Below are 26,655 nucleotides of genomic sequence, written 5' to 3' on the forward strand. Positions count from 1 at the left end.
AAGAGCTTCAGAGTGCATAGGTTCTCCTTTATAGCTGCTGTAAGTGAGGCACTGCCCGTCCAGTGAGCTTGCTTTCCCTGCCATTTTGCTTTCCCACCCCAAGCCCCACCCAGGCCAGCCCTTGCCAGACTGCTCACCTCCTTCTCCTTCTTTTCAATGAGTGCCTGCTCATTTTCCCAGGCAGCCAGGAGCACGTCTTTGTATTCCTCGCAGACTATGTACCCGTCAGTTCTGTGGGGATGCAACAGGGGTGGGCTTTCCCGAGCCCGATTCCTGCTCTCGCCTTTCCTCCTCCCATTGTGGAGGACAGCAGGCCGCTCCTAAGCTCTGAAGGGTTTCCTGACTCAGCTGGTCCACAGTCCTGGCCATAGCTGCTAACAGATGCCACTTATGCAGAAGGAAAGCCTGTGGACCTGGCACTGCTTCCGGGCCCTGCCTAAGAGCTGGGATAAGAGCCCCTGCCCACCCCCACTACATGCAGGACAGAGGTCACCAACCAGGAAGGACGCTGACCCCATTAGGTCACCTGTGACCACCCCCAGAAAAAAGTGTTTTAATCTAACATTATTAGGGGCTGGTTTCACTGGTTTTGCTGCCTCTCGATGGAAGCCAGAGTAAGAGTCAAAGCGTAAAAGTAAAAGGTAAAGTGTTAAGGCTGAATTTGCAAATTCAGAGTAAGCCCTGGAAAATCAGAGCCAATGGACCTCTCCCTCCCCCAGTCCCACATCAATTTCCCACCCACTTCACCATGACCTCCCGCCCTCCTTCCAGTTTCTATGGAAAGCCCCTCACGCACATGGGATGGGAGTATCCTTTATGGAAATCAAAGCCGGTGACGGCCGGGACACAGTCGATGCCTAGCTTACGAGCCACGCGGTTCAGGTTGGGCAGATTCAGTTGAACACAGCCAACAGGCATCATGCGGGGCAGGAAGAGGTACACGTTCCCAAATTCATTCCGGGGGACCTGCAGAGGTTGGCATGCCAGGTCTGGCCAGCTGCAGAATGAAGCGGCCTGGTCCTGACCCACTGAGCGCTGCGCTTACCTTGCCGTCCACAGCCACGGGTGGCTGGTATTCCTCTGTCTGCCACTTGCCAAACAGGCCCAGGTCATTTTGGTCCTGCAGCTGGGGCTCAGCAAGGCGGGCTCTCCGGGCCCGGTTGGAATAGCCTTTCACCATCTACACCAGAGGGAACAGCCAGTTTACAACAAAGGCTACTACTTCCCGAGTGCTTACTGTATAGCAGGCCCTGTGTTCAGTGCTTTGCACCTGTTACAAAACAAACAAACAAACCTAGGATCGGTGTGCTTTTTATCCCCTTGAGTACTATTAGCATGAGTACCACCAGCTAACTTCTACAGAGTGCTCACTGTATCAGGCACTGTTCTCAGTGCTCTGTGTGTATTTAATATTTTCAGACTGTGATTGATTGTGGGTAACAAACAGCAGACAGCAAAACCACAGATAAGGGGAGGATTACTATACTTTGTTCAATACTTTCATCACTGAAATGGAAACTGGAACTCAGAAATGATGTCACTTAAGATCCCATGGCCGGGTGAGTGACAGGGCCAGGATTTAACCCTAGAAAACTAACTGTGCCATGTACCCTGGAAGGCACGGATAGTTTGGGACCCCAGCACACTACATTACCGATGTCTAATGGTCAATACCAAAATTTTCACTGGGAAGTGAAGGGGAGAACTGTCAAGGAGGAAAAGGTTGTGTAACTTCGACGAGGAGGAGTGGCACAGGCGTGGGCTCAGGATGGGCTATTGGGCCTGGGCTGCTTTTAGTGCAGGGGTTGGCAAACCTTTTCTGTAAAGGGTCCCATACAGCCTGTGTTGCAAATTCTTTATTTCTCCCTTTTTACAATCCATAAAAAAATGTAAACGCCATTCTGAGACAGGACCTAGGTTGGATGTGATCTGAGAGCTGTGGACTGCTGACTGCTGTTCTAGTGGCCACTGCTGCCAGGGAAACTGGGCACCCCACCTCTGTCACCCTGTGGGAACGACAGTCCCTGTCTCAGGAAGCCAATCATCCAATGCTGTTAATTAAGTAAAGATCCAATGAGCATCTATTACAGACACACGGCGACACCAGTCGTTAGGCAGAGAAAGGGCAGTCTTTGTTCTTAAGGAGCACAGGCTCCTGTGGGGAGACAGGAAGACTGCAATTCCGTGTAAAGAATATAAGGCAGGATGGCGCCCACAGGCAGGACCCCTTGCCCAGCCCTGAGGAGGGAGAGGGTAAGACAAGCTGTTCAGAACAGGCCCCATCTCACTGAGTCTGAAAGGGCAAAAGAGGGACTGGTCAAGTGAAAAGGACTGAGAGAAAGGCGTTTGGAACCACGAGTATTCGGGACTGCCGAAGTAGTCTGGCATGCAGGAGGAAATGTGGCCAGAGAAGAGGCGAGTCTCAGAGTAGCACAGGTTTTGTGCTTCATGAAAGACATGACTCTGAGTAGGGTGAGGGTGGGCTACCCAGGAGGTGTCACATGCAACTCTGTTTCAGAAAGATCCCATGACGGCAAAATTGACAGTGAACTGAAGAGCTGAAGGTGGCTGTGATCCAAGCAAGAGAAGATAGGGAGCTGGACAGTAGGTTTCAGAACAAAAGGAGGACTTGAGATTTGGGATTATGCTAGAACTGTGCTATTGTAATAGCCACGAACATTTGAAATGTAGTAGTCACAGTTGAGATGTATTGAAAGCAAAATATTAGATTTCAAAGCCTTACTAAGAAAAAATGTAAAGTATCTCGTTAACATTCCAAAACATTACATTTTGAAATGAAAAGATTTCAAATATATTTGAAAATATTTAAGTACTAGAAGCCCGGTGCATGAAATTCTTGCATGGGGGTGTGGGTGTGGGTGGGAGGGTCCCTCAGCTCGGCCTGCACCCTCTCGCAATCCAGGACTGCTGGCTCCTAACCACTGGCCTGCCTGCCTGCCTGATCGCCCCTAACCACAAACCTGCCTGCCTGATCGCTCCTAACCACTTACCTGCCTGCCTGATCACCCCTAACTGCTCCCTTGCTGGCCTGATCACCCCTAACCGCCTCTGCCTCGCCCCCCCCGCCCCCCCCCCCCCCAGGACCCAGGCTTCCCTCCCTCTGGCTGGCCGCAGGCACCTGAGACCCAGGATGGCTTCGCCCTAGCTGAGTGGAGGCGCCCAGGACTGGGGGCGGCTTCGCCTGGGCCTGGCTTTGTCAGGGAGGACGTCCGGAAGACGCCCGGTCTAATTAGCATATTACTCTTTTATTAGTATTGATGTTAAAATATTAAAATATTTAAGTATTGCTGAAACCGGTTTGGCTCAGTGGATAGAGCGTCGGTCTGCAGACTGAGGGGTCCCAGGTTCGATTCCGGTCCAGGGCATGTACATTGGTTGTGGGCACATCCCCGGTGGGGGGTGTGCAGGAGGCAGCTGGTCGATGTTTCTCTCTCATCAATGTTTCTAGCTCTCTATCCCTTCTCCCTTCCTCTCTGTTAAAAATCAATAAAATATATTAAAAAATAAAAAATAAAAAATAATATATTTAAGTATGGCTACTAAAAATTTTCAATTTGTGGCTCCCCTTATATTGCAATCAGACAGTGCCATTTTAGAATGAAGAGACTGGTTATTTGATATGGAAACCCTAGCGGTCCACGCAGGCAGCATAATGCACTCAAGCCTGCTTTTGGCAGTGACCCGCTCCCAAGGCCTGCAGCTCCTTCCCACCAAATTGAGGTGTCTCCACTCCCTGCCAAGCTCCCTAGTTTCACAACCCAAAAGGCTCCTTTTGGATTCTGACAAAAAGAACAAATGTGTCTCTGTGACCAGCTATGTGTCCCGTGACAAGCCTTTGTGGTACTGTACTGAATCCCTATTTCCCGCAGGCAGCTGGCCTGACTGAGAGCAGGAGCACAGAGGGAGAGAAAGGACACTGGAGTAGAGGCAGGGCCTGGGATTGTTGTCTGGGCACCCATTTTCCTAACTGTAAGGCCTTGGACAAGTAATTTCTCCCGTTTCCATTTTCTCATACGTAAAATGGGCAGGCATCATAATGCTAACTCCCATGGCTGTTGAGACTCAGTAGAGAGCATATACATACAAAATACATGGTAAGTTGCCAAGCGGAAGGACACTGATGACTGGCGAATGTGTCTACATAAAGCAGGGCTTTGGCCTCTTAGAGCAGCTCAGTAACAGTTCCAATCTACACGGCCTTTGAGCACACACACCAGGAGTCTGAGGGCTGCCTTTTGGTGTAGATTTCTGGCACGCTCTGGACAATCCATCTCTTACAAATTCCTCATTAAAGTTAGACATCATTTAAATACTTTTCTCTTCTCAAGCTAGGAAAGCAGACCTGGGTTCCTATCCTGGGCATGCACTCAGCAGCCCTCAGTCTTCACTCCTCTGCACTCAGCTGTTCCACTCAGTCTTGGTCCTGAGCCTCCCGATGCCCTCGTCTGGAGGGTGCCCACCCAGCTCCGGTTACCTTGTAGGGCACTTCTCCAAGCCTCACCACTCTTCCTTGTTTCAGCCATGTGTCCCTGGAGTGCAGGGTTTGCACGCAATCCCTGCCGGAGCCAACAGAGGGAGACAAAGGAGAAACTCAGTTCACACCCTGATGGAGCACAGTATGGAGAGGAACCCTGAGGACCCGGGTGCTCACAGGACCTCCCAGGAGGAAGAGCACAGCCTGTGCACTCTTCTCAGGCTCTGCTCCTGAGGAAGCCAGGGGACCTGCCTCAGGCAAACAGTAAACTTGGACTTCCCATCTTAGTGGGTGTGTGAGTTCACTTACAAACCCTAAACAGAATCACACTTCTGTCTTAGGCTTCATGCGGTACCCTCACCTCTCCTCCCATAATGAGAGTCCCTTTGCAGCCTACAGAGGGAGACCTGAAGGCACATTTCCTCACCACTGAGCACATGCCTGCCCAGGATCTGGTCTGTTGCCAATACCAGAGGGACAAGTGTCCAGGGAAGGGGTAGTGAACCCAAAAGACTACATGGAAATTATAATTGCGTTAATAAATTACCATGGAATTAAGACTCATGCACATGGAACGGTCAAATAATTCCTGGCGGCCTGTGGTTATGGGGAGAGATCCTCTGGCTTCACTCTCCTTCCAGAGCTAAGAGCTATCCCCCAGCCTTGCAATTCTACTTTCCAACACAGACCCTGAACTGAGGGTCCAGGGTGACTCCCTGCAGGACTGGCATGCAGGAAGTGGTCCCCAGTCAGAGGACTCAAACCATCTACTCATGAAGTTTCCCTGTATCTCCTTCTTTTCTCTCTCTTTTCACATTTCTTAACAACATCTATTTTTTGGTCTTGTATTTTAATAATTTAAAAAACATTTCTTTTGTGTTCTTTCTACTGCTATTTCTTAAAAGCTCTGCTTCTTTTATTTTTTCTTCACCTTTTATTTATATTAAATATTTTTCTGTTTTAATTTTGTATATATTTTACATTCATTTCCTACTCTTTCTCCCTTCACTTCTTCTTCAGTATTTCTACTATGGTAAAACATACATAACATAAAAATTTACTATTTTTGCCATTTTTAAAGTGTATGGTTCAGTAGCATTAAGTACATTCACACTGTTGTCAACCATCACCACTATCCATCTTCAGGACTTTTCATCTTCCAAAACAGAAGCTTTGTACATATTAAAATATCCAAACACTTTAACTTTCATTGCCAAATTTTTTATTTCCTTTTGTATATTTTTAATTTATATTTGAGGGGTGTGTTTATATTGCCCTATATAAACCTTACTTGTCCTATTTTTATTTTCCCCCTATAACTTTTTCCTTCCTGTTTATCTTTTATTCCATGTTGTTTTAATTTCCAATCTTTAATCTCTTCTACCCATCCCCACACACAATAGCACATGCACACACTATAAAACTCATCCTGTCTGATAAATGATATTATCAGCCCTGGCCCCAGGAGGCTGATAATCCCAGCCCATCAGCAAGCCCACCAGACGTACCTGGAGTAGACAGCTTCTCCACGACAATACCCAATGATGGCGGCTGTCTCAGGATAGATGGCCTCGTATTTCAGGAGATGCCTCTTCAGGGCGTACAGAGGGTGGTTCTTATATGTGCCAATGACAGTGGGCAAAGGCTGGTCCAGGTGCTTTGCCTGAAACTGCAAAAGCCAGAGAGAGAATGTTGAGCATGTGGTTTAGAAGAGGAAGTGAGGTTTGATAGGGGCAATCCGCAGACCAACTTGTTCACAGACTGTGACGCAGAGGTTTCATGAGCACCAATGATTGTAACATTGCCTTTGTAGCTCTGTTGTTAAGGTTTCAGATAAATCAAAAGCTATGAAGAATCAAGTAATTCTGTGGCTTATAGCAACTGTGTAAAGTCATCTAACTATTCCTCAGCGAGCCCTAGCAGATGAGTGTCCACTCTACTAAGGAGTTCCAAGGAACAAAAACAGTTTTCTTCAGGAAAGAGGTCTTATCTCCAAGTGGCATCACTATTCTGCAACGTGGGTTTCCTTAACTGCTCACAGGAAATCAAAATGAGTTGTTCACATCTTGTGACTTTTTTTAGTCTACTATAATACATGTTCTTTTGGCACTTCTATAAGGAATCTGATTTTTCTTTGTTTTTAATATATTTTTATTGATTCAGAGAGGAAGAGGGGGAGAGAGAGAAAAACATCAATGATGAGAGAGAATCATTGATCAGCTACCTCCTGCAAGACCCCCACACTGGGGATTGAGCCCGCAACTCAGGCATGTGCCCTTAACCAGAATCGAACCTGGGACCCTTCAGTCCGCAGGCTGACGCTCTACCCACTGAGCCAAACCAGCTAGGGCAGGAATTTGATTTTTCAGTGGACAATTCCACTGCTGTAATTCACATCTGATTCACCAAGGTTTCGTAGGCAGTTCCTTAGCAGTTCTTGAAAACCCCCAAATATATTAGTGAGGACGGGCAATATGGAGTAGCCAGGAGTAGGATAGACCCTCCACATGGTTAGCTTCCAGTACAGACTTTATTAGGTTAGTCACAATGCCATCTGCACAATTCCCATCTACTCTGACATTTTTCAGTAAAATGAACCAGAACACCCCCAGAGGAAACTCTCAATGCAGGATGAACTGTACGATACAGAGAATGCTAAATAAGCCCATGGTTCACCCATCTGAGGAACTGGGAACAATTCGCCAGCAAATCTGGGCATGCTCCCATGTGGAAATGCTGAGCTCTACTCAATGCCACCACTGCTGTGCATAGCAGCTCAGGCCTCCTCCTAAAACCAAGCGACACACCAGGTCCTTTCAGTCTAGAAGTCAGCTTCCCAGTGTGCCTTCTCAACAGACTGAAGGTATTCCTCATCCGAGTCCCTTCCTTCCCAGGAGATGAGTGTTCTAGATCCATGGGGGGTTGTGTATGTGTTTTGTGAATGGGTACGGCCTGAAAAGGAGGGTGGTAATCATATTAATGAGTTTTTTTCTTCTTTCCCTCAGTATGACTTGCATAAATTATTTTAAAGCTCCAAATTTATAACTGGGCAATAACTACAAGTATACAGGCTTCAAAGCCAGATAGACTTGGGTTCAAATGCCAAGTCAGTTAGTCAATCGCTTCAATCCTAAATTCTTAACTGATTAAAAAAAAAAAAAAAAAAAAAAGGCAGTAATAGCCCCAGCTTTATAGAGTTGTGATAACTAATGAGATAAACACTAAAAATACCCAACACAGGGCTGGGCATACAAAAGTGCTCAAATATGGGAATAATTTTAATAACTTGACGGAGTCTTTGAGCCCGTGGCAGCCGAGGCCTTACCTCCAAGTCTTCTTTCTTTTCCCTTTCCACCAATGGGCTCTGGTAGGGTCTCAGGGTTTCAGCCCACCACTTGGCATCAACCCGGCACTTGCGGGTCGCTGTCATCCAGGCTGGGTCATACCTCTGGGTGACATCCCGGACCCAACCATCATTGTCAAAGCCCACAACGTAGGCCATGGGCTTGGTGGCGTATCTGTAACATGTCACAGCCTGGCCCACCACACCATGCACACAGTCCACACACACCCATTTTTCCTCCCGCTCACAGAACACCTCTAGCCACTGGTCCACACCAGCTGTTTTCCCTTTTTCTGTCCCCTCACCATCACTGGACATTTTCTTGCCTCTCTTATTCTTACTGCTTGAAGAGCTTGCGGATGCTGCTGGAGAGTCAGGATGCTTAGGGTGGCTCCCATGTCGGGTCCTGGAGTCACTTTTGGACCCTGCCTTTGTCCTCTGAGGGGCCGGGGCCCTCCTCTGCCTCGAAGGACCAGGTTCAGAATCCTCATCAGATGGATGATGGGCTTCCCCACTGGAGAGCTCGAAGTCAGAGCCACTGTTGGTCTCGTCACTCCCACTCTCCTCTTTGTAAGACACCCTGGAGGCCACCCGTCGCTCCCGGCCAAGCAATTGTCTCTGGGTTTCCTCCTGCTCTTCCGCCTTGCCCTCTTCTCCCCCACTGGAGGAGGGCTCTCTCCGTTTCTTCCCCACGGCAGCTGCCTTACTCCTCTTCCCTTTGGCACTTGCACTGTTGGTGCCTTTAGAAGAAGTGCCCTCTTTTCTGGTTCCTCTGCTGGTCTTTGGTTTGGTTTGATTTTCTGAGACTTGGCAGGAAGTTTCTGAGGAGCCTTCAGGACCCTCTGTGGATCTCTCTTTAGGCTTCTTTCCCTTAAACAAAATAGAAATTTTCTTTTTTGCTAATGATAAGATAGAGACCCTGTAATCTGACCATTAAAAACAGTCTAATGACCAATTTTTAAAAAGTATGACAATTTCTCACTTCTCCCTGGCCAACTACCCTTTTCTCTGGAAGCCCCAAGAACCTCACCTTGGCTACTGATAACTTCAGAGGAACTGGCTGTAGAGACAATACCAGTCGGGTTGGGAGCTGCAGGGCCCGGAGCATCAGTAAAAATATCTGTAATGAAAAAGGATAACACATTTATCCTCAGAAAGGATTAAGGGTTTAATTAATTAAATGTTGTGGTGGTGGTGCTCATTTATAATAGGGAAAAGTTAGAAACAACCAAGCTGTCTAACACTAGGAGTCTGGAACCCTTGACACTATTAAAAACAATGTAGCAGAGATCTATCTTTGTAGAAAAACAGGAAAATGTTCACCATATAGTAAAGAAAAAGAGAAGTTTGTGTTTAAATATATAATGCTAATTTCTCTAAGAATAAATTATACACAAATATAAACATACTAGAGGCCCACTGCATGATTGAATCATGCACGTGTAGGGTCCCCTACACGCTTTCGCTTTCGATCACAGGGGAGCTGGGTGCCTGTCCGCTGGTGCACCAGGCCTTTCAGAAGCCTCCGGCGTGGCGAAGGCTTCTGAAAGGCCTGGTGCCTGAGTGGACAGGCACCCAGCTCCCACACTTTTGCTTTCGATCACGGGGGAGCTGGGTGCCTGAGCGGACAGGCACCCAGCTCCCCCGCTTTTGATGGTCTGCGGTGGGACGTGAGCTCACTGCCCCAGAGGCCCCTTCTGTGCCGCAGCACAGCCATGGCGCAGACGCTGAGCTCGAGCCGCCGCTGGCGACGTGAGCTCAGCGTCCCGCCGGCCCAATCGGCCACCCCGAGTCCGGCCCCCCCGTGGCTCCTGGCCAATCGCGGGCATAGCGAAGGTACGGTCAATTTGCATATTTGTCTATTATTAGGTAGGATATGCATATTTGGAAAAGGACCTACCCCTGTATATATTGGGTTATGGCTGTTTATACGTGGTGGTTTTTTTTTTTTCAGCTTACCTTTTATATGAAACTAGAGGCCCAGTGCATGAAATTCATGCACGGGTGTGTGTGTGTGTGTGTGTGTGTTCCTCAGCCCAGCCTGAACCCTCTCCAATGTGGGACCCCTCAAGGGATGTCCGACTGCCCGTTTAGGCCTGATTCCAGTGGTGGGATTGGGCCTAAATGGGCAGTCGGACATCCCTCTCAAAATCCAGGACTGCTGGCTCCCAACTGCTCGCCTACCTGACTGCCTGATTGTCCATAACTGCTTCTGCCTGCCAGCCTGATAACCCCCTATAACCACTCCCCTGCCAGCCTGATCAACACCTAACTGCTCCCCTGCTGGCCCGATTGCCCCTAACTGCACCCCCCACCCCCACTGGCCTGATCATCCCTCACTGCCTCTGTGTGTGGGCCTGGTCACCCCTAACTGCCCCCCGCTGCCAGCCAGGTCACCTCCAACTCCCCCCCCCCCCTTCCTGCTGGCCTGGTTGCCCCTAACTCCCCCCACCCCCCCACCAGCCTGGTTACCCCTTACTGCCCCCCACTGATGGCCTGACCACCCCCAACTGCCCCCCTCTGCTGGCCTGGTTGCCCCTAACTGCCCTGCCCCCCGCCAGCCTAGTCACCCCTCATTGCCCCCCACGCCAGCCCAATCACCCCCAATTGTGCCCCCTGTCAGCCTGGTCACCCCCAACTGCAACCTCCTGCCAGCCTGGTTGCCCCTAACTGCTGCCCCCGCCAGCCTAGTCACCCCTCATTGAACCCCCCTGCCAGCCTAATCACCCCCAACTGCCCTCCCCTGCTGGCCTGGTCACCCCCAACTGCCCTGCCTGCCGGCCTGGTCTCCCCATGCAGCCTGCTGTTCAGTCATTTGGTCATCCCTCACTAACCCCCCTGCCGGCCTGGTCGCCCCACACAGCCTGCTGTTCAGTCATTTGGTCATCCCTCACTAACCCCCCTGCCAGCCTGGTCGCAGGCAGCCATCTTGTGATAGCATGAGGGTAAATTTGCATATTACCTCTTTATTATATAGGATATCCAGAATATATAAATCATTAGACAGAATGCACACTGGTGATTGCCAGGTGTATGAGGAGGTGGGAGGAGGGAGATGAAGGAGTAACTGTTTAAAGGGTACAGGATTTCCTTTTGGGGTAACAAAAATGTTTTGGAAACCAAGGTGGTTGTCAAACAAAACTCTAAATACACACTAAACATCACTAAATTGTTCATCTTTAAAAAAAAACCCAATTTTTTTGCTTTAAAAACACCCTCACAAACAAAACCAGTATACTTGTATATGTACACAAATACACAGGAACAAAGTTTGGAAGGACAATACTAAAATATTAATGTTTTCCTCTGGATGGTGGTATTATAGCATAATTACTGGCCATGCCAGGTATCTTAGACTTTATCAAGCCAAGTCAGAAGAGAGGTAAAGATGACAGGCACTTAGTCTGTAAGATTCAAAAAGTCTGGTCGATTTCCCTAAACAAACAGGGAATTTGAGGCTCAGGCACAAGTGTTACGTATTCACAGGCATCTTCCAGGGATTAAATCAAATACCTACCTCTGTTTTTGTTTTACTCAGACAGAGCCTCACCTGAGGGCATTTTCAAGCATGCTGTAAAGCCTGTCTACACATAAGACCTCTTCACCAGGACTCCTTTGGTAGATACAACTCTCCTCACTGCATGGCTGCCTGGCAATGCCATCACCCAAATTGGAAGGTATGGAAACACTTTCTTAAGGATTTCAGCAACCAATCTGAAACATTTCCTTGGAACTTCTGAACACAATTTCTAAATAGTTAAAGGAAACAATTCTAGCGCACCTGACCAAAAATTCACACACGAGGACACCAAGTAATAGAGTGTAGGCTTCAACTCACACACTGGTCCCAACCCTGATTCCAGTGTTTGTCAACTGAGTGCCTCTAAGAAAGTTACTTAGCCTCTTTGAGCTGCAGTACTAGATTACTTTATATCTCACACATGACTGCCATCGTCATTTGCTACAGTAATAAAAATAGTGCTGCCAGGAAGCATCACTCACATGGACCAATTCTTCATCATCTCGTGCAGAGTAAATCGCAAATCTCCTTTCCAACGTAGTTTGCAGGCCGTCTTGTTCGCTGATTGAAAGGTCAGAGTTAACTGTAAATGTCCCAATGAACCTGGAGAGAAGCCGGGCATTCCCTCGTGTGAGAACTCAGAGCAAAGAGGAACTCTGTTCTTTATAGACAAGAAAATCAGAAGGGGCAGTCTGCGAAGGAAATTGTGAGCCCTGCCTGCTTTTGTTCTACTTTTCCCACCCTGTTTGGGTAACTCCTACTCATCATTAAAGACTCAATCCAGACTTTACCTCGCTCTGGAGCCTTCCCAGGCCCCCCAGCTGAGGTAAGTGCCCTGGCTCTGTGTGCCCGCAGTGCCCAGCACACTGCTTCCAGAGCAATGGTCACACGAATTACCTGGGGGTATATTTATCACCCAGACTCACCTGGGAGCTCTTCCGGGACAGAGATCATGACTGACAATTCTCTGTCTTCAATGCCCTGCCCACTGCCTGGCTTACAGGATCACCTCAGGGGATATCTGTGTTAAGTGACTGTCCCCAACCTCTGAGACACACACAAATCCTACACTAAGGCTGTGCAGCACAGGCCAGAGGGCCATACCATTTCACCAGGTTTGACAGGTAGCAGATGTCCACGTCTTGCGGAGGCACTTTGGTAAAGCGAATTGGGATGATGGAGAGGCTAATAGCCTGAAGATCGAGCTGGTTGCAGATGCGATTTCGATAGAAGCCATTTGCTAACAGACACAGAAGGTGAACCTGGAGAAAGAGAGAAAAAGGAAGACATGAAAGAAAAGCTGAACATTAGAGGGATTTTTGCTGCTGAATTAAAAGACATTTTGTAGGTAGGATGTATTTGTTGATATTTCTGTTTTGAAAATATGCTTTTATTGATTTCAGAGACGAGGGAGGGGGGAGAAACATCCCATTTCCCAAGATTTTGCTTTATTTAATAATAAAAAAAAGCTTTTATTGGGAGAAAAAGAGTTTTATTTGTTTTTTAGCAATGGCGTCATTGTGGATAAGAACAACAGGGGCATGGGAATCAAATTCCTTTGGGGGAGGCTCAAGCTGCCAGAATCCCTTGTCCCTCCCCACTTTGGGCACTTGGGGGACCGGGGGGTCGGGAAGGGGAAGGGCAGGGCATGATTGATAAAGCTGAAGAGTAACAAAAGACACTGGTGGGTTACACTGGGGCCGTGGGAGGGAGAAGGTGGGCCAGGGGCTCTTTGGCATTCAGGCCTGGCCTCTAGTCCTTTCCCTTCCCTTTCTTGGCTTTGGCCTTGGCCTTGGTCTTGGGGGTACAGGGCTTGGTTACGCGGATGGTCTCCTGGCACTGGGCATTGTACTGCACCTTCTTCAGGGTGCCTTGGCGGGCTTTGGTGCCCAAGCTCCCATCACACGACCCCCAGCTCTCAAACTTGTACTTGCAGTCGGCTCCAAACTCCTTCTTCCAGTTGCATGGCACCCTGCACCGGATGCGCTGAGTCTGGGCCCTGCGGTCCTTGCTGCTAGGGGTGCAGGGCCCTCGGGTCCACTCAGCGCATTCGCCTCCCGGGCCACCCTTCTTCACTTTGTCTTTCTTTTTGGCCACCACAGAGATGAGCGCCAGCAGGGTGAGGAAGGCGAGGAGGAGGAAGCCTCGGTGCTGCATCTCGCTTGCTGCCCGTGATGCTTTGCTCCCTCCAGCGCTGGCCCGTCCCGCTCCCTAAGATTTTGCTTTTCAACCCCTCTTCTTCTAACTACTCAAAAGAATCTCAAATCTCAAAGCTCCAAAATACAAACTTTTTTCTTCTTCTAAGAGGCCTTGTCTTTTATTATTTATTTTTTAAATATATTTTTATTGATTTCAGAGAGGGAGAGGGAGACAGACAGAAACATCAATGATGAGAGAGTATCATTGATTGGCTGCCTCCTGCATGCCTTCTACTGGAGATTGAGCCAGCAACCCAGGCATGTGCCCTTGACCGGAATCGAACCCAGGACCCTTCAGTCCCTAGGCCGATACTCCATCCACTGAGCCAAACCAGCTAGGGCAGAGGCCTTGTCTTTTAGATATAAACTGAAGGAACTATGGAGGAGATGCTACAATGTTTGGAGTTTGCTCAGGAGGAAAAATGGATGGAGGGAAAGAATAGCAAGACTGCTCGCGGGCTTGTAACTGTCAAAGCTGGTGGATAGAATGGGCTCACTGTACTGCTGTCTGCATTTCCATGTGTGCTTGAACCCAACCTCCTCCACTTTAGACCCCACACCTGTCCCATATCTGACCTCCAACCACACCCTTCCTCAACCTACTGAAGTGATCATGTGACTGTCTTGCCCTTTTCTCACAGCTTTGCATCATTTTCACTTCAAAATCGGTCTTCCTTCCTTCCCACTTACAGCCTCCCTATTTCAATTAATGGCACTGCCCTCTTCGCTCACATCAGCTTCAAATCTCCAACACCACGAGGCAAAAGAAACAGAGCTATCTTATTTATTTCCCAAGGCCGCTGTGAGGTGGGCCTCACTCCAGTTCCTGTATATTCAATAATGTGGGCAAACTCGTTGTCCTACCATTCCCTCCGTAACTCAGAGAGAGCAATCTTTCCAGACTGTCCACTCTCCTGTCTTTTCTCTTAGACCCAGCTCCAGTCCTTTCTCCTAAATAAAGCCTTCCTCAGCTACTCAAACCCACACTGATCTCTTTCTTTCAAGTCTTGAGTTTCTTTGTTTTGAGGTCTTTCATCAGAAATCCTTTAATTGTAGAAAATAAGCTTTATACAAGTCTCTCTCCTACAATGCCAAGAACCTTGCTAGGTCCAGAATATGTGTTCAATAACTACCAGCTGAATGAAAAAACCAGCAATTTTAGCTGAGATCAGAATTAATGTTATTAACTGTGGAAAGAAGAGACTGAGAGTCTGTTTTTTGGCCCCTGCTCCATGCCAGGCATTGTACTCTGTACTTCACATGTGATATACGTTTAATCCTCACAACCACCCTCCGAGGAAGACACTGTTATTAACCCCTACTTCAAAGATGAGGAAACTAAGCCTCAGAGAGAGTAAGAAACTTGCCAAGGTCACATAGTGAGTGCGAGAGCCAGGAACAAGGCATAGGTTTCCCTGACTGCGAACCCCAGCTCTTTCTGCCATCCTACTCTGCCTCAACAGAGAGGAGCACAGTCCCCTCCCTTCACTTCCTGCCCTTACCTTGTGTGTGTCCTCATGGACTTCTTTATTGAAACGCTTCATCAGTCTCCGAAGAGCGGTCTCAAACTCCATTTGTATTTTTTCACTGTAATGCATATTGAAAAATCCAAGAATGAACTGGGAAATTGAAACCTGACTTCATTCCCCCAAAATTTCTTTTACTTTTTAACTGCATGTGATTTACTCTCCTTGTTTTCCTGCACAAGACTGTGCTACTCAAGTAAATTTTTAAAAAGCTACCTATTTCCTGCTTCTTCTCACCTTTCTCACTTACAAATCGTAGCTTAGGACAGTCTCTACCCAGACTGACCTCTCAACCTACACCAAATCATGCCACATGAACATGAGTCAAAGTTCTCCTCCTCCAGGAAGTCTTCTCTGACTGCCTGACCTTCCAACTACCGATTCCAGCCTTAGCAACCACCACTGCCTTTATATTCAATTAATGTACACTCATTTGTATTTTACTGTTCTGATGTAAAATCTCTTTCATGTCTGTGTCCCATGCATTTTTCAGGTGCTTCTTAAGCCCTGACCGGTTTGGCTCAGTGGTTAAGTGTTAGTCCAGGGACCAAAGGATACTGGGTTCGATTCCCTGGCAGGGGCATGTACCTCGATTGCAAGTCTGCTCCCCACCCCTGGTGGGGGTGGGTGTGAGAGGCAGCCAATCAATGTGTCTCTCTCAGTGTTTCTCTTTCTCTCTTTCTCCCTCCTTCCTTCCTTCCACTCTTTGTCTGAAAACGAATGGAAAAAATATCCTCAGGTGAGAATTAAAAACACACACACAAAACAATGCTTCTTGAATGACTTTCATTATCTTCTTTAGGCATGGCAAATAATGTGCTCATCATACAGAGGAACTCATGAACCAGTAAACTACCAGGTGTTGTGCTCCATATTTCCAAGCCATCAGAAGCTACAGAGGTACTGGGTATATTGGGATGAAATGGGGGCTCCCTACCAGGTGGGGCACTGCTTCAAGACCTGCAGAGTTATGTGGTGGGTGAAAGCATAACTTGCAAGTCAGCCTGACAGGGATTTAGATCTTGGCTCATCCACTTACTGGCTGAGTGACTCCTGAAATGATATTTAACCTCTCTGAGCCTCTGACTCCTCATTCACATACTGTTCTAGACATTAAGTAAGATAATGGACAACCTTGGCATATAGAAGTTGGTCAATATATAGGAGTATTCTCTCCCCATTTCCTGCCCCAGCCAGGACACAAAAGTTTCTCACTCAAGTCTTAAAGTTGAGCCCAGAGTTCTCTCACCCAAGGCTCCTGACCACTTTGATCCTCAGCCCTGGTCTCCTATGTATTTCTCAGAAGTTTTCATTAGTTGCCAATGGCATGTGATAGGAATGTAGAAGCAAATGCCTAATCTTACCTTCTTTCTCTTGCTTTCGCCTGCTCCGGTGTTTCAATCTCTATCTCCACTGGCTTCAGAGGCAGAACAGATTGAGAGAAGGTTGCATTTTCTGCCGCATCACCTGGCACGAGCTCACTAAGTTCTATCAACAGTAATTTTTAAAAACCAATTAACAGCAATTATAATAACAGCCACTCTACTGAACAAAATCAAGGTTCTGCTGTGAAGGAGGAAGTGAGGAATGGATGTGAGGTGGAGAACTCACAGAGATAACTACTCCTTCCATGCTTTGAATACCTAAAAAGCCAACAACAACAAACAAAACAAAACAATAAAACGCCAGCACTGCGCTGTTTTACATTTATTTGTCTCATTTAACCCACATAGAAACCCACAGAAGTAGTCCTGGTAGAAGAAGAAAAGGAAACTAAGGCTAAAAGACATTGACTTGAATTAGATACAGACCCTTGCTATCAAGGAGCTGATGCTCATGTGTGTTTTAGTAGATACTTATTCTTAAAAAAAAAAAAAAGCCAAATTAGAACAATTTTCTATCTTTTTATTACTACATAATACACAGCGCAATTTGCTTTGTATGTAGTGATGATTTCAGTGTTTTTCAGTCTTAGTTGTAAACTTGTAATGACAAGAAACGCATCTGTTTCATCTCTTTATCCCCTACACGGCTAGTGAACACTAGCTGAAATAAACTGAATTTGTTGAACTGGATCTAACTGTGAACTTCGTTGGCAAAGGGCTCTTTTAAAGGAACTTTAGGCCTAGAAGCAATAACACCTGCTCAGCAATGAAAACATCTAATACCAAGATTTTGGTTTCTATTTACCAGTCCCCACTAAAATGAACCAGGGCTTCTTGGAGAAAAAAAAAGTTGATTCCAGGTCTGGAAAGTATAAAGTGAGCTTGGAACAATTTGTACCAGAAAGCATAAATGTTCTAAGAAACTAATGGGGTCATGCCAAAAAGACATGGGAGGGTAGCTAGCTTAAAGGGCCTTCCACCAGCCAAATTTGGGACAATCTGAAGCTCAAGTATAATGATGATAACTGGTAATATATGTAATTAAAAACAAAATCTCTAAGTTCATAGTGATACTCAGAGTAAATTACTAAATAATTACAATTCCTGAAAGGGAGGTAAGATTAGGCACTTGCTAAATAAATACAATTCCTTTACAGATCAGTCAGCTAATAAATGTACATAAAATGATAGAATCAGATTATTACTATTGTACAATCCTCAATATAATAATTTTTGATCCAGTCAAGATCACTAATACATGCTAAAACCATTAAGTAAAAAAATTACTGGGGAACAAGATATTCACGCAGAATCAGAGTACAGCCCCAGAAAGTTAATTACAAAGGGAAAATGCACCTTTACATTGGCACAATCAGGCAGCACCAACTTACACGATCAACCCTGGCATCACTAGAAGGACAACCTGACAGCAGGTGTCTCCTAATACACTAAAAAGCATCACCTATGAAGTATTCTTGGGAAAAAAATAGTTTAATCTAAATTCAATCAAGTCTTTAAACTTAATTTACAATTTATAAGAAATACCTGGGAGCCCTAGCTGGTTTGGCTCAATGGATAGAGCATAGGCCCATGGACTGAAGGGTCCCGGGTTCAAGTCCGTCAAGGGCACATACCTCAGTTACAGGCCCCATGCCCGGCCCTGGTCCAGTTGCAACCAATCGATGTGTCTTTTACTTTGATGTTTCTCTCTCTGTGTCTCTCCCTCTCCCTTCCACTCTCTCTAAAAAAAATCAATGATGAGGATTAACAAAAAAAAAAAAGGAGGAAAGAAATACATGGGATACTGAAACAACTGTAACAACATCATGAGATGTTTGATTACTTATCAGACAGAACCAGAACCTGAAACATTCTATAAAACAAGAGGCCAGGGCACTAAAAAAAAGCTGTGCTATGAAAAACAAAACAATAAAAAATGGTGGGTGGGGGGTACTGTTATAGAATAAAAGAGACTAAATAGACAACCAATAGAAGGCTTACACTTTGCATAGATCCTGGATTAGAAAAAAAGGGGGGAAAACAGCTATAAAGGGTATTTGTTTCTTAATAAATAAAAAAATCCACCAGAGGATATTCTTCCCATTGATCTTGAGAGAATGGAAGGAGGCAGGGAGGGTGAAACTCCACTGACAGCAAAGGAAGAGGATACAGGGTGTCCCCCCAAAATGTATATACGCTCTAACAGCTGATAATTATTACATTTTGAAAATGAAATATATTTTAATAAACACTGCCTTCATAATTATTCAAAGCGTGTATATATTTTTTGGGACACCCTGTATATAACCTGCTCTAGTAATCTGTTGTTGAATTTTTCATATCAAAAGCAAGTTCCTATTGCAACCTTATCCTTAGTCTTATTAGGTTCAAAAGAAAACAAAAGGATTGCAAATAAGTGACATGACTCTAAACAGAATCAAATAGAAAAACAGGATTAGACAGTTCAGAAAACAAAGAAAGATGCTTTACCTTCTACCTCTTCCCAATCATCTTCACTTTCCTCCTCATCGTCGTCTCCTTCATGGCTGTCTTTGTCCACAGCAGACTCTCTCTTTGGATGGTGTGCCTTCTTGCAGGCACTTGTAAAGTCTCTGTGTAAAGGCCACAGGAAGGAAGATGAAGAAGGCGCAAACATCCCAGTATTACATTTAAACTAAACGGAATTTTAAGGACACCTTCTATTTTTTGAAAATTGGTTGCAATTATTTAAAGTTCATTTGTGAGCTCTGAGCCTCATTTTCTCCATCAGCATGAGTCTCAAGTTCTCATCAAGATGTGCTCTGATCATTAGTCTAATACTAGATTGTGCTGTCAAACAGAAAGAATACTATAAACCTACAGCCTAGAGCTGTGTGAAGGAAAACAGCAAAGTCAGAAAATGGCATAGAAAAAACTAGAAGAAACCACAATAATAATGTGAGTGCTAGAAGTAAAAGCTGTGACATCTGTGTACATACAGTTGGGCACCAGAAAGAAAAGGGAATTCACATTTGTTGATCCTACCATGGCCCAACTCGTAAGATTCACAACTCCTGCCCGCCCCTCCCTCCCCTTTAAGAAATATGATGTGCCCTGGCTAGTATGGCTCAATGTTTAGAGCGTCGGCCTGCACACCAAAGGGTCGGGGGTTTGATTTCCGGTCAAGGGCACATACCTGGGTTGCAGGTTCAAACCCAGCCCTAGTCGGGGTGCGTGAGGGAAGCAACCAATTGATGTGTCTCTCTCACATCGATGTTTCTCTTTCTCCCGCTCCCTCCCTTTCACTCTCTCTAAAAATCAATGGAAAAATATATCCTTGGGTGAGGATTAACAACAAAAACAAAACAAAAAAAGAAATAGGATGTAAGGAGATTAAAATTGAAGTCTAACTTCAAGATAAGTGGGAATGTGACTATACACAGGTATGTCATAAATACCAACATAAACCTGGATACCTAGCTAAGTTAAATAGATAGCTACATAGGTAAGTAGCTTGCTTCCTATCAATTCAAGACTAAATGGTTGCTAATGTATAATATAGAACTTCCTCAACTTATGATGGGGTTATTTCCCAATAAACCCACCCTAAGTTGAAAAGATCTTAAGTCTGTAGATGGCTTCTGATCTATATCTTCACGGTGGAAGAAAGCATTTTAGGTAGAAGGAGAATATGAGCACAACTCAGAGACAGCAAAGTATGAGCATGTGCCATGTGCAGTCCAGCTGGGCAGGAGTCGAGTGTGCTTGAGGAGAGTAGTATGAGAGAAAGCTGGAATGGCAGGTAAATACTTTTATGTGCAGTATCTTTGTATAGTACAAAGAACACAGGATCAGGAGTCAAAAGACCTAAGTCTTATCCTGTTTTTTGCCATTATCTAGCTGTGTAACCATGAATAAATCACTTTCTGCAAGCTATCATTGTTCTCACCTGAAAAGTTTGGGAGGTAAGTATATAATCGCTAAGATTCTTTCTAGCTCTTACTAGTAGTTTGAGCTCTATCTAGAAGAGTTTAAAGATCCAGTCTTTTCCATGGATCCTAGTGACAAGCAAAAAGAACAGGTTTTATTAATCACATTTCTCTGACAGGGGCAATCAAGACCTCTCACCTGAAATCTTCCCCATCACTGAAGACTTCATCCTTTTTAACCTTGAGGTTTTCAGATTTAACAGTCACCTTGGCCACCTTCTTTTTTGCTGGACCATCTGGTGAGCCCCCAGGATCATGGCAACCCCTCTTCCTCTTTCCTTGTGAGACTTTTGAGAGCAGACTCTTCTTTGGGGGTTTCTCATCTTCAAAGACATCTAGATGCCCACATGCAACAGGTAAGGGACAATAGAAAGGTGGATGCAGAGTCATGAAAACTCTTCTGTAACCTCCTTCCAAACCACATCTCCATCACCAGCTCATCATGCCACATTTAGTCAACAACCAGCTTTCAGCCTCTGCCCACCTTCAGTCCAGTTTACACTGTGCTCACAGTAAAAACCATTTCCTTTATTAGCATTTTATCCAACTCGTCCTAAGACTACAGAGAGGCCATCATATCTAACTTTCAAATCTTAAGTTTCTGCTTATATCCAGTAAGAAAAATCCATTGATCCATTGATTAACCCCTTGCTTATTTACTACCTGCCAAGACCATTTTTTTAGGGATAATCCACTTCTACTATGTGAAATATTTTGAGTTCATAAACATAATCAAGTTTTGCCACAACCTTATTTCTATTAACAGGTATTTCCGCCATCTTTCAAAATCAAACTCTGCTCAAAACACATACTTAATGAAATCTTTCCAATCTAACCCAAATGGCACTTGGTATACTAACCATCTCAGCAAGCTTAGGGTTAGAATAAGATAGTAATAATTATCTTTACTTTCTTAAGATAATTATATTTTTGGTAAAGGGAAATATAAAAATGCATAAGCTGTTGGTTTTAGTTAAATTAGGGTATCTAAAACTATGGTTTATTAATATATCAATATATTAATTTTTAATAATAAACAATTTATTAATAACTTGGCAGAAGAGGATTTTCTTAATTTTGCAAATCTATTCATGAAAATAATCTTGTCTCTAAAATAAATCATTTTTCTGCCTTTGCATGACTCTGCTTGAATTAATTTTGGAAAACAAAAATACTCTAGCCTGTACTGAGGTTCCAAAGGAGCTGTAATATTAACCTAAAATATCAAATGAATTCATTCCTTTCATTTATGGTTTGTCCTGATGACTCTCTTGGGGTATTTATATCCCTCAAGAATATACTTTGGCATGGGAAGAAGACTCCCTTTTGATCTAAATAAAGTCATAACTTACTTTTAATAAATTTCATATTATAGGGGCATTTAAAAAATATATTTTTATTGATTTCAGAGAGGAAGGAAGAGGGAGAGAGAGATAGAAACATCCAGGATGAGAGAGAATCATGGATCGGCTGCCTCCTGCAAGTCCCCCACTGGGAATCGAGCCCACAACCTGGGCACGTGCCCTTGACCAGAATTGAACCTGGGACCTTTCAGTACGCAGGCTGACGCTATATCCACTGAGTCAAACCAGCTAGGGCTAGGGGCATTTGTTTTAATGCTTGATAAAATCAATGGTTTAGTTCGGTTTCTTTCAAATGTTTTGTAGAAGGAATTTATGTATTCCCTTGGTTTAAACATTTCAATGGAAACAAAATATTTCAAAATTAGTTATTTAGAATATAGAAACAGATTTCTTATTCCAAGACCAGAGGCTGATTAAAGGTTTATAACTTGACAGTTTGAGTAGGGTGCCCTTAAAATCAGGATTTCCATATCTTACAAGGGCCTTTAGCCCTCTATCAATAAGCAAAGATGCAAAATAGTTCATTTTTACTGCTCTAAAAATGCAGTGGGAGGATACTTCAGAGGTACCATTTCTTTCTCACCAAATTTATTTGGTTGGTTAAAAGGCACAGCTGTATACTTTTGTGCTTTGAAGAGAGAAGTAGGAGAGTTAAAAAAGATGAAAAGGAAACAAAAAATTGAATTTAAAAATGTTCATGGTATTATTATAAAAAACTTTAAAAATCCAAATGTCCAACCATGAGATGATCATTAATTCCAGTATAACACAATAAAATATAATTCAGTTATCTTTTAAGACAAAGGAAAATGATCTAGGATAAAATGTTAAGCATGCAAAGTTGTTTTCACAGTATGGCTTCTACTGTACAAAACAACACAGACTAAAAGGAAATATACCATTATTTAGTGGTGGTTATTTCTTTTTTATTTATTTATTTTTTATTAAGGTATTATATGTGTACATATCTTACCATTGCCCCCCCCACCCCACTCCCATATATGCCCTCACCCCCCCGAGTTTTGCGTCCATTGATTATGTTTATATGCATGCATACAAGTCCTTTGGTTGATCTCTTATCTTATTGGTGGTTATTTTTGCATGGTAGAAATATAGGTGATTTTTTCTTTATTCTTTGCTGTGTTTTTTTGGTCCTAGAGAATCTAGAGGCTATTTTCCAGGACTTTCCATGATCTAGGGCTATCTAATATGGATAACCAGCCTCCTTGAGTTCAATATCGAATGAATTCAAAATAGTTGTTTAGAAAGAAATCTTGATTGCTCATGTACACCACACAGTTGGTACAAAGTGGTTATTTCAGCAGGGCAGGAATTACCACTGTGGTTTGCTTGGCCATCTATTGAGATTTAACAAGAACACCTGCTTAATCCACCAGCGGCATCTCAGAGCACTTAGAATAAAATACAAACTCCCTAGCTTGGTCTCTAAACGAAGGGCTCTGCCCACCTCTCTCACCTCAATTCCCCTCACTCACTGTTCCAGCTAACTGGCCAAGCTCATCCCCCCTGAGTCTTTAAACGTTCCCTCTGCCTGGATCTTTCCTCCCAGAACTTCCTATGAATGGCTCCTTCAGGACATTCAGTAACTGGCTCAAAATGTCCCCTCCTGCCCTAACCAGTTTGGCTCAGCGGATAGAGCGTCGGCCTGAGGACTCAAGGGTCCCAGGGCGATCCCAGTCAAGGGCATGTACCTTGGTTGCGGGCACATACCCAGTGGGGAGTGTGCAGGAGGCAGCTGATCGATGTTTCTCTCTCATCGATGTTTCTAGCTCTCTATCCCTCTCCCTTCCTCTCTGTAAAAAATCAATACAATATATTTAACAATAATAATAAAAAAATGTCCCCTCCTTACAGAAACCTCCCCTGACCAGTGATTCTGACTTAGCTGCTCTTCCCCAGCCTCATGTCAGTTTTATGACAGTAAGCTGTTTTACTTTCTTCATAGATCTTATCACCATGTGAACTTATTTTTTTAATATATATTTTTAAATTTATTTTTCGAGAGGGAGAAACATCGAAGTGAGAGCATCAATCAGCTGCCTCCTGCACACCCCCTACCTGGGATTGAGGGATTGAGCCCCCAACCCAGGCATGTGCCCTAACAGGAAATGGAACCAGCAACCTATGGTGCACAGAAAGATGCCCAACCAACTGAGCCACACTGGCCAGGGCTTATTTTTAACTTTTTATCTACCCCTACCCAAAGATTATAAGCATCATGAGAGCAAGAACTTTGCCTGTCTTGTTCATTACTGTAATTTCATTGCATGCACCGAGGTGCTGTTAAAACCTACACTATTATACTATTAGAAACACCAGTCACCACATTAGCGTCACCTGCAGCCCAAACCACACTTGTTCCTCTACCCAACCACAGAAAAGATTCTAGCTCTTCAGATCCTGAAAGCTGCTTTGGAAACTTACTGCTAGCTTCTCTGGCTAACAGAGTCTGAGTTAAGCTTGAGTGCATCCTAACCTACATTTAGACTGAACTGATATGAGCTAGCCCAACTGACCACCTAACATGGACCATGCCAGGAACTTCATATGCTATCTCACTGAAAAATCACAACCACCCTGCAAGGCAGTATTATGTTTCACAGACCAGGTTCAAAAAGGCTAAGTTATTTGTCCAAAATAATTTACCCAAGTGCATATAACAACTGAGTGTTGGAGCTATACCAAGCTGGTGCCAGGGGAAGTGTTAGCTGGAAGAAACCCTTGCCACATATTCAGAATACGTTCCCTCTGGCTAGAATACCAAGCCCCTCTCAAGCCTCTTGCTAAAATATTACCCATCCTTAAAAGCACAGATCAGACAACTCCTTCAGAGAGCATTTTCCAATATCTTCGGTCAGACTTGATTATTCCTTCGGAAACCACAAAGCCCTACATCTACTCCCATGATATCACACTTCGCCTTGGATATTTTTTGTAAATGTCAGCACTACTATACTCTAAGCTCCTCCAAGAAATCTTGATCTCCCATGTCACTTAGCTCGTGTACACCACGCAGTTGGTACTCAGAAAATATTCAAATGTTATTTGAATAAGTAGTAAATGAATGAAATGGAACTCACAGCAAATCACCTTTTAAGTTTAGAAACGTTAGCATTTGTCTACTTCCCAATAGATGGAGAACTTGACAATATATAAAGAATCACACAATTGTTGAATCTTGTGTCATAGGAGCCCCTGCTGGTTACCTAGTCTACTCTATTACCCAGTTTTTTCAGGCGTCCTTCTACAGCAGGGGTGGGGAATATCCAGCCTGCGAAATCATTTGGTCTGGCCCTGCCAAGGCATTAGGGGTGAGTTAATTAAATGTCTGACCAAATATAGCAAGCTAATTTTTAAGTTGATAATTCTGTATGGCCCTCGAATGATGTTATAAACATCCAATGGCCCTTGGCAGAAAAAAAGGTTCTCTACCACTGCTCTACAGCATGCATTTTGCGATTATTAAAAATATTTATTGAATGCCCTGGCCGGGTAGCTGAGTTGGTTGGAGCATCATCCTGATAAGCCACGGTTGCAGGTTCGATTCCCCAGTCAGGGCATATACAAGAATAAACCAATGAATGCATAAATAAGTGGGACAACTAATCAATGTTTTTCAAATCAATGTTTCTCTCTCTCTCTCCCCCTTCCTCTCTCTAAAATCAATTAAAAATTTAAAAACTATATTTATTGAGCACTTAGTATATGCAGGGAGAGGCAAAAGAGGATACCTCAAAAAATAAAATGCTTTCATGAAGCTGAAATGTTAGGAAGATGGGCAATCAAAAAGGAAGCAAATAAATTAACAAGATCATTACAGACTGTGACCGAGGCTGTGAGGGCCTCTGTGGCAGGGAGTACCTGGTAAAGGCCGCTTTAGGGCATTCAAGAGTATCTAAGCTGAGACCGGAAGGAGTAGAAGAATCAGTCATGGCAAGAGCCATGGAACAACATTCTAGGCAGAAGGAACCTCAAAGACAAAGGGTCAGGGTAAGAAATAACATGGCATGTTTGAAACACAAAGGAGGCCCATAAGGAGAGTATCTGTCCAAGAAAAGAGGGGCAGGAGACAACAGGTAGGTTAACAACAGCCAAATCATGTAAGGTCTTGTAAGCCACGATGAGGAATTTTGAATTTTACGCCAAGAGCAATGGAAAGACACAGGGAGTTTGAAGTACATCATGTTATGATCTGATTTTTTTTTTTTTTTTTAAAGATCACTTGGGCTCCTGGGTGAACTATTGCAGGGGGAGGGGAAGGGAAGTAGGGAGACCAGTAAAGCGGCAACTGCAGTCGTTCAACTGAGAAGTGATGGCTTGGGGCAGGGTCTGTGGCCACGAGAATAAAGAGAAGTGGAGAGGACCGAGATAAAGCTCTGAGATTGAACTGACAGGACCTGCTGACGGACGGGATGTTTGCGCTGAAGGAAAAGGAGATGTTTGCTGTAACTAGTGGGTGACGGTATCATTTATTGCGGTGGGAAAAAGTGGAGAAGAGACAAGCTGAAAGAAGAAAACCAAGAGTTCTGCTTTGCCCACGACAAACGTTTGATACCATCGTGAAGCCAGGTTGGATCCAAATCTTGTACTCTGGGGTGAGATTCAGCTCACGCTATTATTCTGGGAGTCAGCACACCACAGCGCTCTATGTCCTGGGCCACCGTCTTCTGGGGACACAAAGTAACTGCAATGCCTTTTCCCTATTTAGCCCTTTGCATCTACCAGGAGGATGGACTTTATCCTGTAGACAAACAGGGAGCAAAAAAGAGGCTGCGCGCGGGAGCTCGCGGGGAGGCTGAGTTTCAGGGGAACCGCTCAGGGCGCATCACTCCTCG

At 44.7% G+C, this 26,655-nt stretch overlaps 2 protein-coding genes across 2 annotated transcripts in view; both read right to left on the reverse strand.

The window, feature by feature from the left end:
* The window catches only part of XPC (XPC complex subunit, DNA damage recognition and repair factor), a 29,381-nt gene that overhangs the window by 2,374 nt on the left and 352 nt on the right, over positions 1–26,655 (reverse strand). The window contains exons 2-14 of the mRNA XM_079794676.1: positions 20,575–20,770; positions 18,958–19,079; positions 16,447–16,570; positions 15,059–15,143; positions 12,463–12,620; positions 11,841–11,961; positions 8,869–8,958; positions 7,821–8,708; positions 6,004–6,164; positions 4,496–4,577; positions 1,046–1,180; positions 797–966; positions 138–231 (exon numbers count right to left, since the gene is read on the reverse strand). Of these exons, the coding sequence (XP_079650802.1) occupies positions 138–231; positions 797–966; positions 1,046–1,180; positions 4,496–4,577; positions 6,004–6,164; positions 7,821–8,708; positions 8,869–8,958; positions 11,841–11,961; positions 12,463–12,620; positions 15,059–15,143; positions 16,447–16,570; positions 18,958–19,079; positions 20,575–20,770 (2,426 nt within the window). The remainder of the gene's footprint in view (positions 1–137; positions 232–796; positions 967–1,045; positions 1,181–4,495; positions 4,578–6,003; positions 6,165–7,820; positions 8,709–8,868; positions 8,959–11,840; positions 11,962–12,462; positions 12,621–15,058; positions 15,144–16,446; positions 16,571–18,957; positions 19,080–20,574; positions 20,771–26,655) is intronic.
* Positions 12,688–13,630, reverse strand: LOC307113089 (midkine-like). The gene has a single exon (XM_079794365.1). It carries the CDS (start codon positions 13,513–13,515, stop codon positions 13,111–13,113), a length of 405 nt encoding a protein of 134 aa, XP_079650491.1. The 5' UTR covers positions 13,516–13,630; the 3' UTR covers positions 12,688–13,110.

The sequence above is a fragment of the Cnephaeus nilssonii genome, assembly GCF_951640355.1.
Source record: "Cnephaeus nilssonii genome assembly, chromosome: 17".
Lineage (NCBI taxonomy): Eukaryota > Metazoa > Chordata > Mammalia > Chiroptera > Vespertilionidae > Cnephaeus > Cnephaeus nilssonii.

Bases quoted from the DNA above. Each gene is read 5' to 3' on its own strand.
- LOC307113089 (XM_079794365.1), bottom strand. From the start codon at position 13,515: ATGCAGCACCGAGGCTTCCTCCTCCTCGCCTTCCTCACCCTGCTGGCG.